General features: G+C 46.2%; 1 protein-coding gene across 4 annotated transcripts in view; it reads left to right on the top strand.

Annotated features, from left to right (window-relative positions):
- The window catches only part of LOC119175777 (DNA topoisomerase 2), a 44,865-nt gene that overhangs the window by 3,817 nt on the left and 16,590 nt on the right, over positions 1 to 24,458 (top strand). For all 4 annotated transcript variants that reach the window (XM_075876274.1, XM_075876273.1, XM_075876271.1 and 1 more), the window contains exons 3-8: positions 8,877 to 9,134; positions 9,442 to 9,630; positions 15,652 to 15,900; positions 17,967 to 18,161; positions 19,111 to 19,458; positions 20,168 to 21,319. In XM_075876274.1, the coding sequence (XP_075732389.1) occupies positions 8,877 to 9,134; positions 9,442 to 9,630; positions 15,652 to 15,900; positions 17,967 to 18,161; positions 19,111 to 19,458; positions 20,168 to 21,319 (2,391 nt within the window). The remainder of the gene's footprint in view (positions 1 to 8,876; positions 9,135 to 9,441; positions 9,631 to 15,651; positions 15,901 to 17,966; positions 18,162 to 19,110; positions 19,459 to 20,167; positions 21,320 to 24,458) is intronic.

Genomic DNA, 24,458 nt, shown 5'->3' with positions numbered 1-24,458 from the left:
GGCATAAAACACAAAAATAAAACGCGCCTTTACAGAGCTAAATGTTTAATGTACACTGGTAAAGGAGGATTTGTCGAATGTATGTATTGGTGTTTGGCAGCTATAGCCCCGTTAAACGTGAATGTATTCTCGTTGACGCTTGTTACATCTCTATCTCGACGAAGCATAATCAGAAAGAGGCGTGATAGCAATATGAGGAATATGGGCTAAGGGCGCCATTCCTCGCTATGTTAAACTGAGATTGAACTTGGTGGTATCTTCGTGGTGTTGTGTAATGTCTGTATATGCAAATTTATATTAAGGTGCGAGTGCGTCGATATTCTCTCTCGATATATATTATACCGGCTCCCGAGTGAAATACGTTTGCCCCCCCCTCCCCCCCCCCCACCCACTCGCGAAAGAGTTGGTACGCCACTGTCAACTCAAGGTGACGACGCGTGGGCCAGGTAACTTCTTTTCCCATGCCGTCCCTCTCAGCTTAGTTTCCAGCGCGCTCGTTAGTACGAGAGAAAAAAGCAATTACAGTGCGCGAGTGAACAACATAAGAGTTCTGCGCAGCGTCGGCGCGGTGGCGGTGACGCTGAGTGCGGGCGCAGCAGGGCTGGAGCGCGCACGCTATGAGCGTCGTCGAGAACAATCGAGTGGCACGGCGGCACCTGATGACTGAGCTGTTCGTGTATCTGGCGGAGAGCTATCCGCGTTGCTTCTGTGAGTTCTTGTACGGCCGCTGGCGTTGGGAGACCGCATGCTGATGTGGGTACTGTTTGACCGAGTTGCGTTTGTAGATGAACGCCGCCGTCGGCAATAGCAGATGTTGTAGAGAAAGCTGTTGGCGTAAGGCAATGTCCATTCGCGGCACGTGATGTGCATGGCATAGTCTTGGGAGCTGGGTGGAAAGCGATGTCTTTGGATGACTGTTTGAATACCTGTGAACTGATTGATGCCTTATCGCCAAAACCCGGTCGAATCGGACAACTTGGCTTGTTGGGGCTGCGTGGTTGTGACAGCCTCAAGATTGGAACAAACGTTTATCGCGTCAAGAAGCTAGTAACCTTTCACTGTAGCTTGTGGTAGGGCCTGCAAGAGACCTCAAAGTCGGTCGTAGACCTTCGGCCCTGGAGGAAGCACGACGAATAGCAGAGCAGGAGGAAGCATGGCCACTGTGATGGCGTCCTGCAGCGAGATGATGTTACGGAGATAAAAACGAGCCTCCTTCTTGATGATCCAAATAGCTGGACTTGGTGAAAATTTTGGCAATTGCAGTGGTAACAGGATGTAGTGCACCATGGTTTATAGCCGCGCAATGATGATGGGCGGGTCAGAGGTTGCTTGGCTCGGTGCGAGTGTCTGGTGAGTCTTCTGGAATGTTATTTTATCGGCCGGGTAGCCACTACTGTAGCGGAGAGGCAGATGAACAAGGATGCTGCTACATTGCATGACCAGTGGCACACCGACTCTTTCGCAAAAGGGGGGGGGGGGGGCAAACAACCTACCTCACTCTTGAGGCGAATATATATATATATATATATATATATATATATATATATATATATATATATATATATATATATATATAACCCAATAAAGTGGCTGGGGGATAGCTGCCATTGTTATAGCTGAGTAGTAGAGCAACGAACGCGTTATTCGAAAATCGCAGGTTCGGTCATGCCCATGGCAAGTTGTATATATGTATATGTATATATGTATATGTATATATATATATATATATGTATATGTATATATATATATATATATATATGAGCTGTTCGACGGCTGCATTTTCGATGTAGCCGAAAATCCTGTAGAACCGTGTGCTAATATCTGGGTGCACGTTAAAGAACCCCAGGTGTTTGATATTTCCGGAGTCTTCCACTACGGCGTCTCCCATAATTATATGGTGGTTTGGGGACGTTGAAACCCACATATATATCAATCAGCTCATGGTCACTCAGCCAGCATGCGTATACACTAACCACTACACCGCACCACGCTACAGAATCGTCTGAAATGAAACAGGCTTGTGTAGGCACCGATGAGTCGTTTGCACACGGCGCGAAGATTCCTGCAGTTAGCCGAACGAACGGGTGTTTACTCCACAAGGAGGAAAGTGCCCCTCATTGCGGTGCCGTGTCGAACCTTTTGTGCACATTTCGTCTTTTGGAAGAGCAAGGAGCCCTTTTCGCGGTAACCGCGCAGTTACTGTGGAAAACCTTTTAGACTGTATGTGCGCGTGTACATCTGAGCTCATCCTTGCTGAGAAAGAGAGAACTAAGCAGCATTGCGCGTGCGTGTTTCTGTTCTCTAAGTTGTATTATGCGCTTTTAAAGACAATTCAAGTTGAATGAAATATAACTAGCCCAACTCCTATATAAGCCTTCATCGTGCAAAAAAATACGACCTTTTACCGTCTTCCTGATCCGGCGGGTCAAGCTGCGGTGTAAGCTTAGAAGCTGAGTTTCCCATTGTACTCGTGTCCATTGCTTTATTCTTCGCCCTTTTGCAAACTGCTGCCATCACTCCTATAGTTGCCGTAAGCAAGGCTGGTCAGATTTATCAGCCTAGAGCACAGGCCTTTTTGTGGCGCTTCTTGTACGGCAGGACTAAAGCATCTAAACAGATTCGTCACAATCATCGGCTCACAGCAGCTTTAATAAAGCAGCCATGACGGTATTAAATTTTAATGAAAGAAAACAACTTTCCTGAAGCAGCAAGTGCTCCGACTGGTACATAAAACGACTGCTCGTTCCCATAAAAAACAAAGCAAGTACATGACGCTTTCGCGCCTTCTACTGTAGCCCGCTTTGCAATGCTACAGTACATGGCACAAAAGAGTCGCATAGGCGGCCCGCACCCCAAGTAGCATTTAAGGACAATCGTCACAGCAGAACTTTAAGAAATATTCTACTATATTAAAAGATTACCTGGTAACATTTTCATTTCCTCGTAACAATATAACTGAGTGATTACTGTGGTGAAGGAAAACTTTGCCTTAGTTGTTGGTTTCCTCATCATGCAGCCGACAGTGAACGCTGTCAAAAGGGGGAGGGGGCTCAGCCCCCCCAACTTACCCCAGTGAGGGGGGGCTAGTGCCCCTCTTGCCTCCCTCTTCCGTCTGGTATGCCTATGTGCGTTACCTAAACAGATTTATTCCATGGCCGATGCACGCCTTTTCGCGACTACGTCGACTTTATTCTTGTCGCTCCGTCGGCGCGGCCGAACGCTACGAAGATATGAAAAAATCGTTTAACGGGGAATGCTAATGAACGCAACGAAGACGCGGACGTATCGAAGTGATGTGTTCAGTGACGTTCCTTGTTGAACGGTCTTGCATCACTTGAAGCAATTTCCATCATGGTGGTCTTAATGTTATAGTGCTCCACTGCTCACCTGAAGGTAGCGGGATCGAATTCCGGTCGCAGCGACCGCATTTTCGACTGCGGCGAAATGCAACAGGCCCGTATACTTATATTTAGGAGATCTTCGAAGGAACACCTGGTCTTCCAAATTTCTGATAGCCTACGGCTTCGCTCATAATCATGTCCCGGGTTCAGGGAGTGAAACCCTTAGAATGGAACTCGGAGAGTTTAGTCATCGTTGCACTAATGTCGGATGCGGGACATTCAAGGCATCTTATAAGGCGTGATTTCACTTTCTTCGGTAGAATGAAGTGTGCAGGTCTGCGCACTGTGCCAATTCTTTGCCCCCCCCCCCTCCTCTGCTGATAATTTGACTGTATATGTACTAAATAATAATACACCAATGAATAGACGCGCGAAAGAGAAAAAGTGAGCTGGGGTGCCATAGTCTATTCAATAGGCCACTACCACGCAAAAAGTTCAATAAGGCCTTCACTGGTTTTCTGTGCGAAGATATATCATGTCACTTTTCAAGCACTGATTGTTCTGGCAAGGGTCTGTCGTCAAGTCGAGCTAACGCAGAAGCTAGCTGCCGTCTTTGCACTCTGTAACGAGGGCAGTGAAAGAGAACATTCTCTATCGTTTCATTGCTGCCGTTTCATCACAGTGCACGGTAGCAAACCGAATGCTCGAGTTTCTGGTTGACCTCCTGCCTTTCCCTCATTTTATCCTCTCTCACACACAAACATCAATGAATAAAAATTGCATTCATGAGGGAGGAGGACGAGGTGGAGGAGGAAGGGAAGAAATGAAAGGCAGGGAGATCAACCAGACGCACGTCCGGTTTGCTACGCTGCACTGGGGGAAGGGGTGAGGGGATTAAAGGAGAAGAGAGAGAGAAGTGAAGGGCGACGTGTGTGTAGACGTGACCTTGTCCATTGCACGCTTATAAGCGGTCGCGTAGTCAGATTCTTTAGAAAACTTAGCAATGCCCGCGTCGCTTTGCTGGCCTGCGACGCGTAGAGCCATGAACCAAGGATCTTTTCTTCGGAAAAAAGGTCTACTGTCTAGTATCTCTAACGTTTCGCGTAGCAAGTTGCGGTCGCTCGCAAAACGTTCACACGAACACAGTAGTTGTTGTATTGTCTCGTCAGTGTCACAAGATTCACATCGGGAGCTATCCGCCATTCCTATGCAAAAGGAGTACGCCTTTGTAAAAGCTACTCCTAACCACAGGTGGCAAAGTAAAGTTGCATCCTGGAGGGAGAGGTCCGATAGAACTTGAAGCTTTCTCGATGGGTCCAATTTGTGTAGGCGGCAGTTCCTGACACTGGGGTCACTCAGCCAAGTTTTCGACATGGTGTTAGCGAACGAGTGAAGGCCCCTTGCAGCGTTGGTTTTTGACAATGGAATCGGGGTTGTGTGGGCGTCCGCGTGGGCGGATCGCGCAGCATTATTAGCAAGGCCGTTACCGACGATACCACAATGTCCCGGTAACCACTGGAACACCACATCTTGTCCTTTCGATAGAACTTCGTGAATCACTTCTCTTATTTCATTCACTAGTTGCTGATGCTCCCTTTGTCGTAAAGCTGATTGCAAGCTCTTAAGCGATGCCTTGAAGTCGCAGAACAGAGCCCATTTTCGAGGTCGGGCTTCCGTGATATAAAGTATAAAAGCACGTAAGCCAGCAAGCTCCGCTGCTGTGGATGTTGTCCTATGCGACAGTTTGAACTTTATAGTGACCTGGTACGTCGGAATTACAACAGCACCTGTTGAGCTGTCAGCTGAGACCGATCCATCGGTTTAAATGTGGGTTCTCTGGCCGTATTTTTCGTTGAGTAGCGACAGTCACCTGTCGTAGGGGCAACTGTTGAATGACGGCTCTTGTTCGTTATTCCCGGAATAGTGAGGCAGACCTGTGGTTGTTGTAGGCACCACAGAGGTGACGCTGGTTTTGTTGCTGAAGTGAAGCCACAAGGAAGGCATTCTCTATGGGCAGAAATAATCTTTGAAAACATCGCTTGTGGTCTTTGAAGTGGCAACACTGCAACATCGTGACCAGGAACTCGGCAGAGGTGTCTTATGTGGGCTCTCAAATTGCCAGTGGTGATGTATGTTTGAATTGAATGCTCTCTTGCGATTATAATTGCCCCATTGCTTGAGGTGAATCGCGGCAATCCTGATCACAAGCGTCGTGCTTGCCCGTGCAGGCTTTCGAGGGTGCGGATGTTCGTCTTGCACGTACTTGCCAGTAACGACAATCTGTAGCGCAAAAATCCCAGAAACAGTGCCCTGTATAGCTGCATCATTGACCTTATCGATGTTCCCCAAAATTTTTCGCAGAGGAACCGCATTATATGGACGATGGAAGTTAGCCTTCTCTTCAGGTAATTGCAGTGGGCACTCCACGAAAGGTCCCTGTCAATAATCACACCCAGGAAGCGATGGTTCTTCTGGTATGGAATATTTTGTCTATTGATGGTAACGGGGTATTGTATCATGGCTCTGCGAGTAAACGCAACCAATGCACATTTCTTCGTTGAGACGAAAAAAACCTTGCTTACGGAGATATGAGTATGTCAGTATGTCAGGGTGGTAGCCTGCTGGACTCTTGCACGTACTTGTAGACGAGTTACAGCCGAAGTCCATAGACCAATATCGTCAGCATATATGGATATGAGGATAGTACTTGGCAAAAGTTCACGAAGTCCTACCATCACGAGGTTAAATAAAGTGGGACTTAATACGGCGCCCTGGGGGACGCCACGGGAGGTATTGTAATTAGGGGTAGGTCCTTCTGAGGTTTGTACGAAAAAGGACCTTCTCGTCAAATAATCCTGGATCCATTGGAACATCCGACCACCAATTCCGACAGCTTCTAACGAGTCTAGGATGGCTTTATGTGTTACGTTATCATAAGCCCTTTTGACGTCGAGGAATAGTACCAGTGGTATGCGCTTGAGGCTCTTCTGTTGCTGGATAAATGATGTGAGATCAATCACGTTGTCAAGAGATGACCTACCACGCCGAAAACCCGTCATGAAGTTTGGGTATACGTTGTAGCGCTCGAGGTACCATTCTGGGTGTGTAAGGGCCATCCTTTTCATGACTTTTCCTGCGCAACTTGCGAGGGCGATATGCGAAATGATTTGAAATCAAATGGTGACTTTCCTGCTTTGAGTAGTGGCACATGTCGACTTATCTTCCAATCTTGGGGAACAATGCCCACCTGCCATGAGTGGTTGTAATAGCATAACAACTGCCCCCTTGCCTCCTGTTGAAGGTTGGCTAGAGCGGCGTAGGTGATGCCATCGGGTCCTGGTAAAGATGATCGTCGGGAAGCCACCAAAGATGCGTCAAGTTCTTCTATAGTGAAAAGATTGTCCATTTCGGAGATGCGGGGTTCAGGGATAACACTCCTAATGGTGCCAGCGGACAAGTCGGACACACCAGCGATTCGCGTACAAAACTCATTTGCCACTTCAAGTTGGGTGCGGCCTAAATGTAGGGCTAAAGCCATGAAAGGATGTCTTTGTTGGGGAGTCGAGCGCAGGCCACGAATAGTGCTCCAGATGCGTGACAACGGCTTTCAGGGATCCAATGATTCGCAGAATGATTTCCAGCGTTCCTGTTCAAGTTTGTCTAAACGTCGTTGGATTTTTTTCTGGATGCGTCGTGCCAGCCTCAAGACGCATATTGCTTTCGTCCGCCTGTATCTCCTTTCCACCCTTCGGCGAAGCGCACACAGTTTTTCCAGTTCAACGTCGAAATCTGAATGCTTGCCGGTAAACGGGAGGAAACAGGAAGCTTCCCTCGTTGCCTCTTTTCTGACATCCTCCAAGTTCTGCTCAGGGTCTTCATGGCATGTATTTACCATGAGTCGCTGAAATTCGGACCAATCAATTCTTCGTCTTGTGGTCTTAAGAGAGGAGTTAGTAAGACCCGTTATTCGCATATAGGTTGGAATGTTGTCACTCCCATGCGTTTTGATGTCTGAAATTCAGTGCACTTGTGACCGGAAGTTTCTGGATACCCGAGTCAAATCGAGGCCGCTGCTGAACGTAAGGCCCCGCAGGTATGTAGGACTGCCATCATTTAAGAAACATAGGTCGTGCTTGCAGGCGAATGACACGAGGTTTCTTCCTTTATCATTGATCGTCGAACTACCCCAGATTAAGTGATGTGCGTTGAAGTCTCCAGTTTTAACCCACGGGCCCGTAGTTGTTGACAGTGTCTCGTTGTCGGTCTTGTTCAAATCGTCCGGATGGTGATATGTAGACACCAATGAGTGTGAATGACACTTTTTCCTTTTTAACACGTAAGCAAACATATTGATTGTCGTCATGCGGTTGAACTGCGTGATGTACATATGTGAAATCTGTGCGGATGTAAACAACCACCTTGCTGCGTTCCTCACATGTTGAAGAAACGAAAGATTCATACCCTGATAGTTTAGGAGGTTGTTGCACGTTAGATTCACATGTAACTATTATAGCAATACGATTCATGAATATATACTGACAGAATGAAAAGATGCGGGATCTCAGGCCTCTCGCGTTCCACTGCATTATCGACGCTTGTCGGACCTTGTTGCGGAAGGAGAAAATTTGTCGAGCCATGGTTGCTACTGGAGATTTGCAAATACTGGACTTAGAGCATCCAGTACTTGTAGTGCACTCTGAGCGAGTGGAGATTTCAGGCTGCTGCACAGCTTTCGCATGGCATCCACCAGTGTTCGGAATGTTCTGATGACTTCTGTGTCTTCTCAGGCAGATTGTCAGCGGCTGGCTGGAGGGGTGTGATTGTCGATGTGCGCTTGGAATTTGCAGGTGGCTGTGATTTCAGCAATGAAGGCCAACAAACTGATTCATCTGCAACATTGCTGTTCGTTGGTTGGTTGACCGCGCTGGCCGCCTTCGGTCTGGGAGGCAAGGGCGGTGGAAGAGAAGGGTGGTGGAGTGGTGCTTTCGATGCAGCGTCTGCGGCATTCTTTGATGAACTGCGGCGACGATGACGACTCTTTCGGACGGTCCTGGCAGCCTCTAAATGCGACGAATTGTCTGTGGTCATTTGTTTCAATACCGCTATTTCTCTTGGGATTTTGGGGCATTCTTTTGACGAAGCTGCATGTAACCCATGAATATTCGAGCATTTAAGGGTAGTTACTTCGCAGTGATCCGCAGAATGGCCTTTCGCGCAACGAGGACACACCATCCTATTTTCGCATATGCTTCTCACGTGGCCTATCTTCATGCACTTATGACACTGTAAGGGCTTCGGTACGAAAAGTTGCACAGAATGCCGAAAATGGCCCATCTTTACGTGTGAAGGAAGAGAGTCGCCCTTGAACATGATCTTCAAGCAGCGTGAGTTTCCCAAACGAACAACTTTTGTGATGACGCTGGCTTCATTTGCCGGTTTGACCAGAACATCGAAGTCGGAGCTGGGAAGTATCTCGCGTACAAGGGGCCTGATGTTCCTGCTTACATAACGTATACACGTTTCTTGTCCATACAGATTGATATACAGCCAGAGCAGAACTGCATCTCCGTGTGGAACAATGGCCAGGGCATTCCCGTGGTCGAGCACCGCGTAGAGAAGATGCACGTGCCGACGCTCATCTTCGGACACCTGCTCACCTCGTCCAACTACAACGACGAAGAGAAGAAAGTCACAGGCGGCCGCAACGGCTATGGTGCCAAGCTGTGCAACATCTTCAGCAGGAAGTTCATCGTGGAGACATACTCGCGAGCCGAAAAGAAGCTTTTTAAGCAGGTGAGTCTCTCGAACGTCTTGGCTCCTTGAATGTTTGAAAACATGCAGCTGAAAGTTGGCGCGTCGCCTTTCTTGGCCGAGTGTACGCAATGAAACATTTTAATGGTCTAGAAAGATGCTCCTCTTCTGTCAAGCATGTGAAAGAACATGTTATGTAGATGTTCGTGTATATAATAATCAGGGTGTTAAGTATAAGCTTGTCAGTTCACCTATAAGGCACCGCCAGCGCAGTGTCTCAGGTAAACTGTAAGCATAGCATTAGCGTCGGAAAATAAAAAAGGTGTAAATATCAAGGCCATCCTCGCAGGTCTGGGAAGACAACATGCGAAAGACCACTGAACCCAAGATCAAGGCGGAGGCCAAGGGCGAGGACTTCACCAAGATTACCTTCTATCCAGACCTGGCCAAGTTCATGATGCAGAAGCTGGACGCCGACACAGTGGCGCTGCTGTCCCGCAGGGCGTATGACGTGGCCGGCTGCACACAGGGAGTCAAAGTATGTGAGACTTGTATGTTTCCGTCGTTACGCAAGCAAATGACACGCACGACAGGCCTTACTAAACACTACGGAATTCACCTTCTATAGTTACTTGCAGTTGGGTTGTGTGCTTGAGTTTCGGTTGTGGCGGCCACGCTTCTGTTGAGGAAGGTGAAAATTTAAAGCTTTTATCTAAATATTTTTCGATGGTAGGTGAACGCGCGTTGGGGAAACTGATTTGTAGCTTTGCATGGCAGCACCGGCGTCGGCAGGATTCTGCCTTGGGGGGGGGGGGGGCACACCTATTATGTAGCTGCGCAGGGGGGTGATCACAACCGTCGAAAAGGAAGATATCTTACTGATCTGAAGGGTCACAAAAGATTCAGATTATTGAATAACGTCCGCATCAAACACGCACACACACGCGCGCGCGCGCGGACAGACAGACACGGACAGACAGATCGACACAGACACACACAAAAGGTAGGAACACCTCGGCATGAAGACAGAATTTTTAGAAGTTATGAGACGACGAGGCACAAAGCAGAATATTACCACTGCTGAGGCAGGCAGCCCTGAATTCGCATTTTCTGGTTAACAATGAAGTTTGCAGTCAGAAATTGCTGGGAAACTGTTTCCTCTTCTATATTCTTTCCGCATCAAATGACTTGCAGTTATGCAGTTAAATGACACGTTGCGAGGCAGAATTACCGTAATTTCGTACATGCTAGAAACCTAACCGTACGTTCACTCAGTGTCTTAATGCGAGCGGCATATGTCTTGGCGCGCGCATAGCAAAGTGTTGTACAACTTTCTCGGAGAAAGCTCTTTGTCTTTCCTTTTAAAAATTTTCACGATGCAGCGAGAGCATGCAGAGTCCAGACAAGCGGTTGTCTAACGTCACCGAACAAAGCCACGTCTTCACACGCCGCATCGTGCTGGAAGAACGTTCGGGACAACACGTTGTCGGAGGGAAAGGTTATGGCCGTTTTATGAACCCGACTGATGGCGGGATAGAACCCCTCAGCAAATGCAAGAAGATCGATCAGGTTTCTATTGAAGTCTGCCTTCATCCATGCCCGATGCCAAAGTTACACTTCACAGATGAAGTTGTCACAGTCGAAGTATTTATTAGCAGGCTCGCAGAGCTGCTTCCTAAAATCTTAATTCGAGAGCTTCCTCAACGCGTTTGGGTGTATTAAGAGCAGCACAAATGCGGGAGCATTGCGCTCTCCAATTTTTTCTTCCAGCGCGGAGAGCAGAGAGCCCAAGTAATTCTGCTGGAGTTCCTATGCTTTTGGCGCGCAACCGATTCGCGGCATACTGATTTGTGCTCTCCTGCGGTCGTAGAATAAAGGTCCTTCAATTTTTCTTCCGCTTTTGCCCTGTTTCTCGCCAATTGTTTCAGTAGAGGGCTGCATGTGCTGCTGCATCATTAAAATGTCCACCTTTGGCTTTGTTACATATTTGTGACAAGTTAAAGCCGAGCAGATTACCTGGCAATAATGGTGAGGCAAACTAAAAAGAAGGGGTGCATAGACTGCACGATAATTGGTGTGCAGTCTCCCGCGTTCACCTGTTCGCAGGTGATGAGTGTTGTCAGGGCCTCTATGACTTCAATGAAGTGTTGGCGAAAGAGACGAATACATTTGGAGGTCCACCTGGTTTTACACAGCAAGGGCAGTGAAGGCGCATTCTCCTTCTGTGGGGGTGCTCCTGGAAGAACTTGATTGTCGCTTTGAGGGATGCCACCGCATTTCTAATACCGGCCACCGCGCTTGCCTTGTTCACAACTAAATTTAGCTGATGTGAAGCACAATGAAAGTACATGACTCGAGGGTGTTTTTTTCTTGATTCTAGACTGTACGCATCATTCAAGAGCATTCAGCAAACCCTTGGCCTACGATGTTTTCAGCAGTGAGGCCGAAGTCGTCAACAGCCTTCAGAGTTGTGGCAGAAATGGTTTGGGCGTCCATGATTTCTGGCAGAATCATGCCAAGAAAATCTCCTCATACAGCCTTGAGATCTGGGTTTACAAACCAGATATGAATAGTGAGCTGTTCTGTGCCTGATATGCCCGCAGATTCATCTGCGAGCAGCAAATACTGTCCGGACTTGTTGCACGCATTGACAATGTCTCTCAGAAGGAGGTCCTCGCTGATTTTTATCAGCTCGTTTCGAATGCTCGCTGATGTGCACTTTGCGTTTTTGGCGTTCTTGTCGAGATGTGCTTGCAACGCGTGGTCTGCAGCGTCGACGTGAAATAGAAGGTCCTGAAAAATCCCGCTTTGTGATTGTTTACCTCGCAAAGGCAAATCGTGCACATTCCACAGAAAAGCACAGCTGCTGTAATGGAGCCCAGTTTCTCCTTATTGCCTTCTGCTTCTTCCTTTGCGGCTGTGTCCAGCTGCAGTGCGACATCGGTGGCCTTGTTGAAGAGTCGAAGCAAGTTGTATCTTCTTTCGGTTGCGTCCTTGTGCTATTCGCACTTTTCTTGCTTCTTGGCGGACTTGGCTTCCCGGTACGAGACCGACAGGACCACCTATAACGCAATGTTAAAATTAAATTTCTAGCTTTTTATGAAGCTATCCCCAATCTGGTTTACCACATTAAGGGCCAAAACAATGAGCACACTAAATAATTAACACAAAAGGCATGCATGTTGCCGGTTAGCTGACCACTATATAGTGATCATGCTAAGGCCGTGACCACGCAGAGTGCTTTTCCTCAGAGTGAAAAAAAAAGCAATCAATTCAATTCCAATAGCCTTTTTCCCCCTCCAACTGTCGGTGTGATCAAACATTTTCTGTAGCAGGCTGGATACTATTTGCTGTGGTGAAGCTTACCGGCGAGAGCAGACTTGAGGGCGCAGCCGATGTCGAGATGGTGCCTCGATGTTAGAGGCTCCTCAAGTTTGGTCGAGGTGCTAGAAATATCTTCGTGTTCAAAATCGTGGTCTAGCTCGGAAAGTTGTATCTTCTTCATCAAACATGGCGCAGCAGCGTCCGTATCGGCTTTCCGTTGAAAGGAGCTTCTGATGTTCATTTTCGCTTTGCGGTGGCTCTGTATACCAGCTCTGCAATTCTCACGAACGAGCGTTTACTTTGACGCAGGGAAGCTACGCGAAACTTTTTCCTGTTCGGTCGGGTGCAAGATAATCTTTTCACCATGGCAGGTACATATTGTAGCCATGAGTAGAGTTTATTAGAGAAGGGCTATCAAGAGCAGCCTGACACTTCGCAGAAGTTGGCTTTTTTCGATGTTTTCCCCGCAGAATTTCTTTTTCACAGACTGGTTTTCTCGTTCTAGGCACGTTCACCTCTCCAAATATTCCAACGAAAGTGCACGAAGCGTCTTAAAAAATTTACTGTGCAAATTTTGCACCTCATAAGCCACGTTTACTGAATGCAATAGAACGCGAGACGTTGTTTCTCTCAAGCTTACCCCGTTTTCTGCCCCCTATCTGCCACGCGGTGTCGGAGGGTGTGCTCGCAAATAAGTTCCTGTGCTATAGGAGTTCATATCGGTAATTTTATGATGGTGAGAACTGAATGCTAGAAAAAGTTCATTAAACTTTTTGCAACTGGGTTAGGTGGCTGAGGATGTTTCGTCCTTCGTTGTTGAACTGTCTTTCTTCTGTCGTTTTTGTTATCGGTGCTGTCCGGTTCAGCAAGGGAAAGTACGAGCCTGGCCGTCATCCCTTTCACGGGAACATCACGCATGTGTCCAAATCGCCCAACCTCTCGCTTCGGAAGGCAAGTGTCGGCAAGAAACTCTGACAATTCGGACGCAATGGAAGGTCTTCAACATACTCGAAACAGCGATGACGAAAAGCCGTCGTTGCTGTCCCCTTGATTTGGGGTCTGTGAGTTCAATTACCCCTCGAATTCCGTTCCGCCTGGCGCTTCAGTACAATACGCCTTCCTTAAACTTTTTCCTGGGTGAGTTGGTTCAGCGAACTCATATAAATAGATGCGATGCACCAGTAGTTGCATTCATGTAAACAAGTAATAGTACGGAAAGTTGGACGAGTTGGTTTGATGATTGCTGACCCGCAGGTCGCGGGATTGAATCCCTGATGCGGCGGCTGCATTTTCAATACAGAATACTGTATGCCCATGTGCTCAGATATGAGTGCACGTTCAAGAACCCCAGGTAGTCGAAATTTCCGGAGTCCTCCACTATGGCGTCTCTCATAATCATATATGGTCATTTTGGGACGTTAGACCCCACATATCAATAAATCAATCACCACATTTCGCACTCACCTGCCGGCCCCTTGCATCACAGCATTCTGAAAGCCTTTTGGGTGCTCTTATTTTAACGCGAGTACTTTAAAAAGCGTACTTCTCGGAACATGCGGTGTCGATGTTGCCGGCGTTGCCAGTGAGCGAAAAATTCTCACGAATGCAAAGATTGAAAGTTCAGATGTCCAGCTGGAACCAAGCCCAAGAAATGTCAAGCGTTGAGGCAGTTTCAAGAATGAAGTGTGAAGTGGTAGAACATTTGAGTGCGTAACATTCAAATATTCTCAGTAAAAATGGCGCCGGAGGAAACAGACCAGCTGAGGAGGACACACACACAAGGCGCTTGCATGTATGAGTCCTTCTCCTCGTCTAGTCTATTATTTTCTTCGGCGGTGTTTTACTCTAAGTATGAACCAACCAGCCTAAAATCACTCCTTGTCTAATAATCTACCACTTCACGCTTCAATCCTTCTTATTGCAGAATATCTGACTATGTACGTAGTAGTCCAATATTCCACAACTTCACACTTCAATGCTTGAAGCTGCTTCGGAAAAACACCAAAGGAGTTTCAAACTTCTGCAATACGGGCGTCATGTCAGGCAAGTGTGCCACGTACTTTAAAAGTCAGCGCAAGGACGGCTAACACGAGACGAGAAGGACACAGTACGAACACTGTGTCCTTATTGTCTTGCGTCTATTTACTACTCACGCCGATTTTCCGAGTATTCATACTTTTAAACTTGCCCATCTTTCTACCTTACTGCAAGTATGTGACGTTAACAGATGCAATATTGCGTGACAAAAGTGTATCACCGAAACAAGCTTAACACCATGTGAATGCTGCAGCGAATGGATAATTTAGAACTGTCATACCATTAAAAAAAACCTTGCCTAGGGGAAGAATGGAAATAAAATTTACTCGCAGCAGCTGCCATTGACAATGGGCTCGTGAAATAGATGGGATGACCTAGGGAAAGTATTGTTTTACCAAGTGATGCCATAAAGCGTAGACAAATATGAAATTACATATAATGGACAGTGAATGCTGTCAGCTGGTCTTGAAGTTGTGGTATGAAAACAAACTTGGAATGACCTAGGGAAAGTATTGTTTTACCATGTGACGCCATAAAGCGTAGACAAATATGAAACTACATATGATGGACAGCGAATGTTGTCAGCCAGTCTTGAAGTTGTGGTATCAAAAGAAACTTCCTACTTACACTTCATGCCATGGAAATACACTGCGTGACAACCGAAGACATACGAAGAACACTAGCTGTTTAGGGTCTAAACGATTGCTCAGCGGTAAGGCGTTATCCTAGCAATTGCATTATACATATTCGTTCCAAGTGAATCTGGTTCTTGCTAGTCGGCCATCTGAGAACTTCTGTTACACACAGCCTTCATTAATGTTTTTGGTTTACAGCCTGCTGACAATGTTATTGGCTACTTTAAATTTCGAAACTGCATCGCTCTCTTATTGCTCATGAGTTTTTTTTTTTCAATACTGCAAAGGCAGCCTCAAAACTGGTTCAAGCGAATGCTGAATTTGAGTCGTAGTGTAAGTTTCGGCGTCTCCTGAAAGACTCAAAAATGTGTTCAAATTTCTAGTGGAGGGCGTCGACAAGCAGGTTTTAGAGTATTTAAAACTAAGTTGTGATGAAGGTTCACACTGGTGGTGATGCATTGTAAGGCAGTAAAACCTTTCGTGCTAGTTACGTCAGTGGACATTCTTTTAGCTCACTTCGAAGTTTTTTTCTATGTGATGGTGTACAAGCTTTTTTCACCCAGGTCTACTTGAACGGTAAGCGGCTGCCAGTGAAGGGCTTCCGGGAGTACGTGCAGCTGTTCCTAAAAGACCAGGAAGACGAAACGGGCAATCCGCTCGTTGTAGCCCACGAGCTCGTCAGTGACCGTTGGGAAGTGGCCGTGACCTTGAGTGCCTCGGGCGAGTTCCGGCAGATGAGTTTCGTTAACGGCATCGCCACCACCAAGGGAGGCAGTCACGTTGACTACGTCTCCGACCACGTAGTCAAAAAGGCAAGTATCACAGGCGTCTTTGTCTCTTTCAGCACAATGACATCTGCAGCATAAAAGAATACCGAACATTGGGAAGTCTGTATCACTTTTGACTAGCTGCTCATTGTAAAATGGGGGCTCTGCAGGTGCATATAAGTTGTTTCACGTCGTTTTAGGCTTCGTATGTGTAACACTGACAGTGATACTGTTTGCGCTTGCGTTCCAGTGTGGTCGTTCCCAGCTTGCGTGTATTTTTGGTGTGTGCTTGGTGGGCCAACCCTGACTACGTGCTTACCTGGTTCCTTTTTTTTGTCTGTCGTCGTCGTCATCAGCATCATCAGCCTGACTACGTCCACTGCAGGACAAAGGCATCTTTCATGTTCCGCCCGTCAACTCGGACCTGTGCTTGCTGCTGCCACTTCATACCCGCAAACTTTCTAATCTCACCTGCCCATCTAACATTGTCTCCTTCTCACCCGCTTGCCTTATCTGGGAATCCAGTCAGTTATCCTTAAAGACCAGGGGTTATCCTGCCTACGTGCTACGTGCCCAGCCCATGTTAATTTCCTTTTCTTGATTTCAGCTATAATATCCTTAACCCAGGTTTGTTCCCTGACCCGTTCTGCTCTCTACTTGTCTCTTAAGGTTACACTTATCATTTTCCTTTCCATCGCTCGCTACGTAGTCCTCAATTTAAGCTGCACCCTCTTTGTAAACCTCCAGGTTTCTGCTCCGTAGGTATGTACCGGCAAGGTGCACCTGTTATATACCTTCCTGTTGAGGGATAATGACAATTTACCTGTCATGATTTCAGAATGATTATGGAATGTTCTCCACCCCATTCTTATTTTTTTAGTCTTTTCATTCTCGTGGTTCGGCTCCACGGTTACCTATCATAAGTGGGTGCACTTGTTCACAACTTCAAGTGTTCTGATACATACATATTGAAGGGCTGATCTCTTCCGAGGTTGTTGTACATCACTTTCGTTTTCTGCAGAATAATTTGAAGACCTACCTTTCTACTCTCTGTATCTAATTTTGTATTAATGAATTGCCATTTGTCTCTGAGTTACTCAGCAGTGTGCAGTGCCCTTGGCAAAGCGTAGGTTACTAAGGTAATCTTCATTACCTATTATTCTGAACTCTTCCCATTGTATGCCTCTGGGAACTTTCTGTAAGCACGTGGTATATAGCGCTGGGAAGACTGTATGCTCCAGCCTTACACCCTTCTCTATTGGTATTCTGTCACTTTTTTATGAAGAACTATGGTGGCATTTGATCCTCTGTTGATCCTCTGAGGCGTGTACCTTCAAGTAACAATATGCTTCGTAGACGTCCTGAATCCGCAGTGTGTGCATGACTGCTGTTCTCTATACTGTATAAGATGCCTTCTCGTAATCTATGAAATCTACATATAGTGCTTGGGTGTATCCTGGGCATTTCTCTATATTGATAGTATGAATGTAGTGTATTGTTGAGTAGCCTGTTCGAAATCCTGCTTGATCTTTTGGTGGATTGAATTTAAAGGTTGTCTTAATTCTGTTAGCAATTGCTTTTGTGAATATCTTGTATACGACGGAGATGAAGCTAATCAGCCTGTAGTTCTTGAAGTCCTTGTTATCTCCTTTCTTATATATTTAGATGATGCTAGCATTCTTCCAAGATTCTGGTACTCTTTTCGTCAGGAGACACTTCGTAAACAGAGTGGCTCGTTTTTCTAACGCAATCTGTCCTCCGTCTTTCAGCAGATCTGATGTTACCCGAACCCAATCCTCACCAGCAGCTTTGCTTCTGTGCATTCCCTCCAAGGCTTTTCTCACTTCTTCTGCCAAAACTGGTGGGATGTCATCAGGGTTACTGCTACTTTTTACATCAAGGTCATGGTTGTCCCGGCTACTGTACAGATCTCTACAAAACTCCTCCGCTACTTTCACTATCCTATTCATATTGGTATTTACTTGTCCTATAGTACATAACTCTGGTTTCTTTCTTTGGCTGTAGTGATGCTTTATTTTCTTTGTGAAAGACTCACAGGGTTGCTAATAATGTTCACATGGCAGGCCCTTATTTTACTTGATGTATTGCAGGTTTTGGAAAACGTCAAGAAGAAAAACAAAGCAGGTGTGAAGATACAGAGCAAGCAAGTCAAGGACTACTTGTGGATGTTTGTCAATTGTCTCATTGAAAATCCAACATTCGATTCCCAGACCAAAGAGAACATGACGCTGCCTGCGAAGAAGTTTGGTTCTAAGTGCGAGCTCAGCGACAAGTTCTACAGCCAGGTTTGTTAATCATTTCTTCTTCATCAGCCGGATACGTGTATGCAGTTACAAAGCAGCAGTGTTGACAAGCAGCGAAAGCAACGATTCACTGAGCAGAGCATAATATTTATGGTCCTTTGGGATAGTTCAATCAACTTTTAAAAGCCAGCTTTTTTACTCTAGCATTATGCATATAGCGCTATGAATATATATGTTTAGTTGTCTTAGTGAATAAGATTGACGGGGTATTATTGCAGTTTATGATACATCGACACAATTCAGAGCTTCATTGAGCAACGTTTGACCGGAAACTCGAGCAGTACGACAGAGTATTAGGCGTGCAATAAAAACATATCCTGAACTTGATATGAAGACCATTGCGCTTGTTCACCTACATGTAGCGTGTGTCACTATTCGACGAGATTACCCACAGCCGTTTCGATGCGTCGCACGCGTTTGTGTATCCCCGTGAGCCAACCTTTTCTTTAAAGTTGTCTGAGAAAAATGCGAAGGCGCGAAAACGCACTTACAAATTTTTAATGCAACTTTGTGGTACGTTTTTGCGGCGTGGTCCTATCACTTCAGAAGTTCCATAAAATGTAGTTCAATAATACAGTAATCAATCAAGTGTATGATAAAGAATATCAACAAAACCAAGTGTAAATGATATAGAGCAGAAAGAATGAGCTCAATATTTTCCTTCTCGACTTCACTGATTGTTCTCACAACACTGCTCCGTTCTGATAAATTTTTCACGCGGCATTCGGGTGCACGTTAAAGAACCCTAGGTGGTCGAAATTTCTGGAGCTCTCCATTACGGCGTCTCTCATAATCATATGATGGTTTTGGGACGTTAAACCCCACGTATCAATCAGTCATTTCCACACGTCTTTGTTGTTTAACAAATTTATTTGTTTTTTTTGTTGACGTACTGGACGTTGCCTAAAGCGTACCTCGTTTCACTCTGCAGATGCTCAAGTGCGGCGTCGTGGAGTCCGTTATGTCATGGGTAACATTCAAGGCCGAAAAACAGCTAGGCCAGAAGTGTTCGTCCAAGAAACACTCCAAGCTGAAGGGCATTCCAAAGCTGGAGGACGCCAACGACGCTGGCACCAAGAACTCGGTTGACTGCACGCTCATCCTGACCGAAGGAGACTCGGCCAAAAGCCTGGCCGTGTCGGGCCTGTCAGTGGTGGGCCGCGACAAGTTCGGCGTGTTTCCGCTGAAGGGAAAGATGCTGAATGTGCGGGAAGCCACCCACAAGCAGATCTTGGAAAATGCCGAGATCAACAATGTTATCAAGATCATGGGCCTCCAGGTCAGTAATTTCGCCTTCAACGACTAACATACAGTGGTATGGACAACGAAAATTACCCGAGCTTACTTCTTTAATCGGTTTCTTTCACTATCAAAGATGACTTGAAATCGTGAAATAATGCGCTAAAGCCGCCCACATAAATGCTCAGAGCTTCACTAGACGGTTGACTTAACGTGCTACTTTTGAACTAGACGTACACTTAAGCAGCAAAAATTTCACCTTATTGGAAAACACGCAGCATGTTCGACACGAGTGGAGCATGTCCAGATGCTCCACTTTACGCATATCTTATGGGCCGAAACCCTCTTTCTGAGATAGGTAACGGCAATGGCTAAAACGTTCATTACGGCTTGTATTGTGTAGTAAGACATCCTTAATCATGATCTTCCAGGAGTGTTAATAAAAGCTGTTTTGTAAACTACGTCATGCCAGTTGCATACCTGCAAAGGCGTACGAGCTTCACCCGCTCCCTGAAGCTACTTAGGAAGGTATATATTACAATGCGAACTAGATTTCTGAATGAGTATATCTCTCGTTTAGGGTTAGTGTTTTTTTTTGTTCCGTACCAAACGCGATTATTTGCTTTAACCTTGTCCAGCTAGTGCTTTGTATATAGTCAGCTCTGCTAATACTGCATTATACAAGTACTAGAGTTACAAAATACAATGATTGAAAAAAAATCAACACATCCCTATTTTCTAATCTGCAGTACAAGAAAAAGTACGAGTCAATGGACGACCTGAAGACTCTTCGGTACGGTCACCTTATGATCATGACAGATCAAGACCAGGACGGCTCACACATCAAGGGCCTTCTCATCAACTTCATCCACCACAACTGGCCGTCGCTTCTCAAGCTTCCGTTCCTCGAGGAGTTCATCACACCCATCGTGAAGGCGAGTCGCGGTAGCAACGAGCTGTCTTTCTACTCGCTGCCCGAGTTCGAAGAATGGAAAACCACCACCGACGACTGGCAGCGCTGGAAGGTCAAGTACTACAAAGGTCTGGGCACTAGCACCTCCAAGGAGGCCAAGGAGTATTTCACTGACATGCTGCGGCACCGAATCACGTTCCGGTACCAAGGCAACGAAGACGACCACGCCATAGAGCTGGCCTTCAGCAAGAAGATGATCGAACAGCGCAAAGACTGGCTCCGCAGTGGCATGGAGGAGCGCAAGCAGCGTCGCGAGATGGGCCTGCCCGAGCTCTACCTGTACGGCAAAGACACGAGGAACGTGACGTACCTTGATTTCGTCAACAAGGAGCTCATCTTGTTCAGCAATATGGACAATGAGCGTTCGATCCCGTCCCTGGTGGACGGGCTGAAGCCGGGACAGCGCAAGGTTCTCTTCACTTGTTTTAAGCGCAACGACAAGCGCGAAATTAAGGTCGCCCAGCTGGCGGGGTCCGTGGCCGAGCATTCTGCTTATCATCACGGCGAGGCCTCCCTAATGTCAACCATCATCAACTTGGCACAGAATTTTGTTGGCTCCAACAATATCAACCTGCTGCAGCCAATCGGTCAGTTTGGCACAAGGCTGCAGGGTGGCAAGGACGCGGCCAGCCCTCGATATATCTTTACCATGCTATCACCCCTGGCGCGTCTCATTGTTCCCACTTTGGACGATCCAGTCTTGGAGTACTTGTACGATGACAACCAGCGCATAGAGCCGGAGTACTACATCCCGGTGCTCCCCATGGTTCTAGTGAATGGTGCAGAGGGAATCGGCACCGGCTGGAGCACAAAGATACCCAACCACAATCCTCGTGATATAGTTGCCAATCTGCGGAGGATGATCTCCGGTGATGAGCCGAATATACTTAAGCCATGGTTCAAAAACTTTCGTGGATCCATAGACCAGGTGAGGCGGCTTGCTTTAATACTGTCACACACAAACGCGCGCACACACATACATACACACACGTACGCATATACACACAGATATATATATATATATATATATATATATATATATATATATATATATATATATATATATATATATATACTCTTTTCATCCACTAGAACCAACAATGTGAAGTAGAGGACGTGCAAAACCAAAGCTGTTTATTTTTGCATCATTTCAGCCGCAGAGCAGCCTTCATCAGGAAAAACACGATACTGAAATGCACTTTTATTAAGTAGACACGGAATATAAGGAGAGCCTAATACGTGATCTGTGAGTATCGCACAGTATTCACTGCAGTAAGTTACTATAGTATTGCAGTGACAGGAGCATAGGCACAAGAAAGGTGCGTAAAGACATCACTGGCGTATTCCACGGGAATAGCATACAGTTGAAAAACTAAGATAGACAAAGAAAGAAAATAATTTCAACAAACAAATATAGCAAACAAAGAAGCCTAATGTCTGATTAAATGATACAGGATGCGTTAATTTGAAGGGGTACGAAGATCCAGCACAAAAAAAAAACGCAAAAAAGAACGATCGAATGAAAACGTGTAGCCGAAATCTGCGTATACAGCAATTATGAGTAGACTGTGATATGCTGCTATGATTTAGTTCTGTGCTGAGAGAAACGCCAGCTTAGTTAAATTTCCTTTATACCAGATGATACAGTGCTGAACTTCTGTATGAGGAATGACTCGCGAACCAGATTTTAGTATAGTAGCTGTTAATTCATCGGAATAGTGACCAGGAATATTAACGGGCCTGAACAGAGGTAAATTGGGTAGGCTTGGGGCATGCGACTTACGATTAGTAAACCTCACTGAGAGTGGTCTCAGTTTGCCCGACATATTGAAAGGATCAGAGTACTTGAACATGTACAAATGAATATATGTTACGTTGGAAATATTTTCTCAAAATGCACGTCCTCTACTTCGTAGTATATAATATCAGCCTGACTACGCGTATACTGCTGGGCAAATGCGTCTCCTTTGTTTCGCCAATCAATCCGGTCCGGTGCTTTCTGCTGCCACGTTATACCTGCCAACTTCTTAATCTCATCTGCCCGCCTAATTTCCCGTCTCACGCGTGTGACTTTTCGTGGAATCCCGTCAGTTATCTTTAATGCCAAGCAGTTATTCTGCGTACGCGCTGCGTGCCCGGCCCATGTCCATTTCTTCTTGATTCCAACTATGATGTCCTTAATCACCGTTTGTTCCTTGATACACACTGCTCTGTTCCTGTCTGTTAAGTTTACACCTCTCATTTTACTTTTCATCACTCGATGTGTCGTCCTCAATTTAAGCTGAACCCTTTCTTGTAAGCCTCCAGATCTCTGCTCCATAGGTACGTGCCGGCAATATGCAGCCGTTACATTCTTTCTTTTTGAGAAATAGTGCTCCACGCCATCCTTATTATTCTAGTTATTTTACTTTCATGGTTCGGCTCCGCAGTTACTATGTGTCCTAAGTAGACATATTCATTTACAACCTTCACTGTCTAACCACCTATCGCTAAACGCTGTTCTCTGCCGAGACTGTTGCACATCACTTTAGTTTTATGCATATTATTTTCATATCTGCTCTTCTGATTTCTGTGTCCAGTTCAGTAATCGTGAGCTGCAATGCGTCCCCTGAGTTATACTCATAAATGCAATGTCATCTGCAAAAGGCAAGTTATTAAGATAATATCAATTAACTTTTATACGTTCGCAATCTAGGGTCCTGAAAATCTCCTGTAACCACGTGGTGAATAGCATTAAGGAGATCATGTATTGGGATTTTGTCCCTTTCTTGATGGACTGTGGTGGCTGTGGACCTGCTCTAGATTTCTTCTGGCATGCTAGTTTAGGCTTCCTCGATACCCTGATTCGCAGTGCCTCTTATTAGCTTAATTACGATACTTGCTATGCTCTCACTAATGCTATATTACTTCTTTGTTGCCCTTGCCCCACCGTGGTGGTTTAGTGGCTAAGGTACTCGGCTGCTGACCCGCAGGTCGCGGGTTCAAATCCCAGCTGCGGCGGCTGCATTTCCGATGGAGGCGGAAATGTTGTAGGCCCATGTACTTGCAGCTAGGCTCTCCTGAATGAATTATGTTCTAGCGTTCACTGTAGCCAAGTTTAGATTCCACTGACCGCCTGTCCGGACCCAGAGATGCTGAGCACCCTCCGATGCGGTGCAGGTTTGACCGCCACCTTTGTCAGTTGCTTCGCAGCCACTGGGGACTGACAACCAAGGGTTAATGGGTACTTTCATAAGGGAGGTAGGGGCGAAGTACTGCACCAGGGTGACCAATCCTGCTGTGGCGAGGGAGTGCGTTACTTGCTGTGGTCGCCAGTGAGGCCACACCCCAGGCCCTTTTTTAAACATGCGATTCCATCTTGAGGAGCTTTTTCGATCCGGGTGGGAATTGTACGGCACCGGGATTCAAACCACGGACCTCTTGCATGCGAGGCTGATGCTCTGCCTCTATCTAAGTAGGGGTTGTGCCACACTTTTTTAGCACTCTTGCGTTTTACACTGACTGCGGATCAGTTCTCAACTCGGTGGTTCTCGTAGTTCACGTGGCCTTCCCGTAACTCCATGGAACTCAATACTTCTGCTTGGAAGAAAGTTTTCTTCGCTTCTAAGAGCATCTGAAATTTTGGAGACTAAAATTTTCAGTGTCTGATATTTTAGACTTTCTGCTTGAATTCCAGGTACAAAATAGCATAATTTTTGCTCCCACCTGTGCCACATCTGTCATCTTCCTATTGGACTCAGTGCCTCGCCACGGTGGTCTAGTGGGTAAGGTACTAGGCTGCTGACCTGCAGGTCGCAGGATCGAATCCCGGCTGCGGCGGCTGCATTTCTGATGGAAACGGAAATGTTGTAGGCCCACGTGCTCAGATTTGGGTGCACAATAAATAACCGCAGGTGGTCGAAATTTCCGGAGCCCTCCACTACGGCTTCTCTCATCATATGGTGGATTTGGGACGTTAAACCCCACAAATCAATCATATTGGACTAAGTGTTTTCTCAATACATTGGCGAGTGTCGTGAAGCATGAAAAGCAGCTGTACCGCAATAAGAGTGTAATAAGGTGAAGCA

Source organism: Rhipicephalus microplus, chromosome X (genome assembly GCF_043290135.1).
Source record: "Rhipicephalus microplus isolate Deutch F79 chromosome X, USDA_Rmic, whole genome shotgun sequence".
Taxonomy (NCBI): Eukaryota; Metazoa; Arthropoda; class Arachnida; order Ixodida; family Ixodidae; genus Rhipicephalus; species Rhipicephalus microplus.
This window is presented reverse-complemented; position numbering and strand designations above follow the sequence as displayed.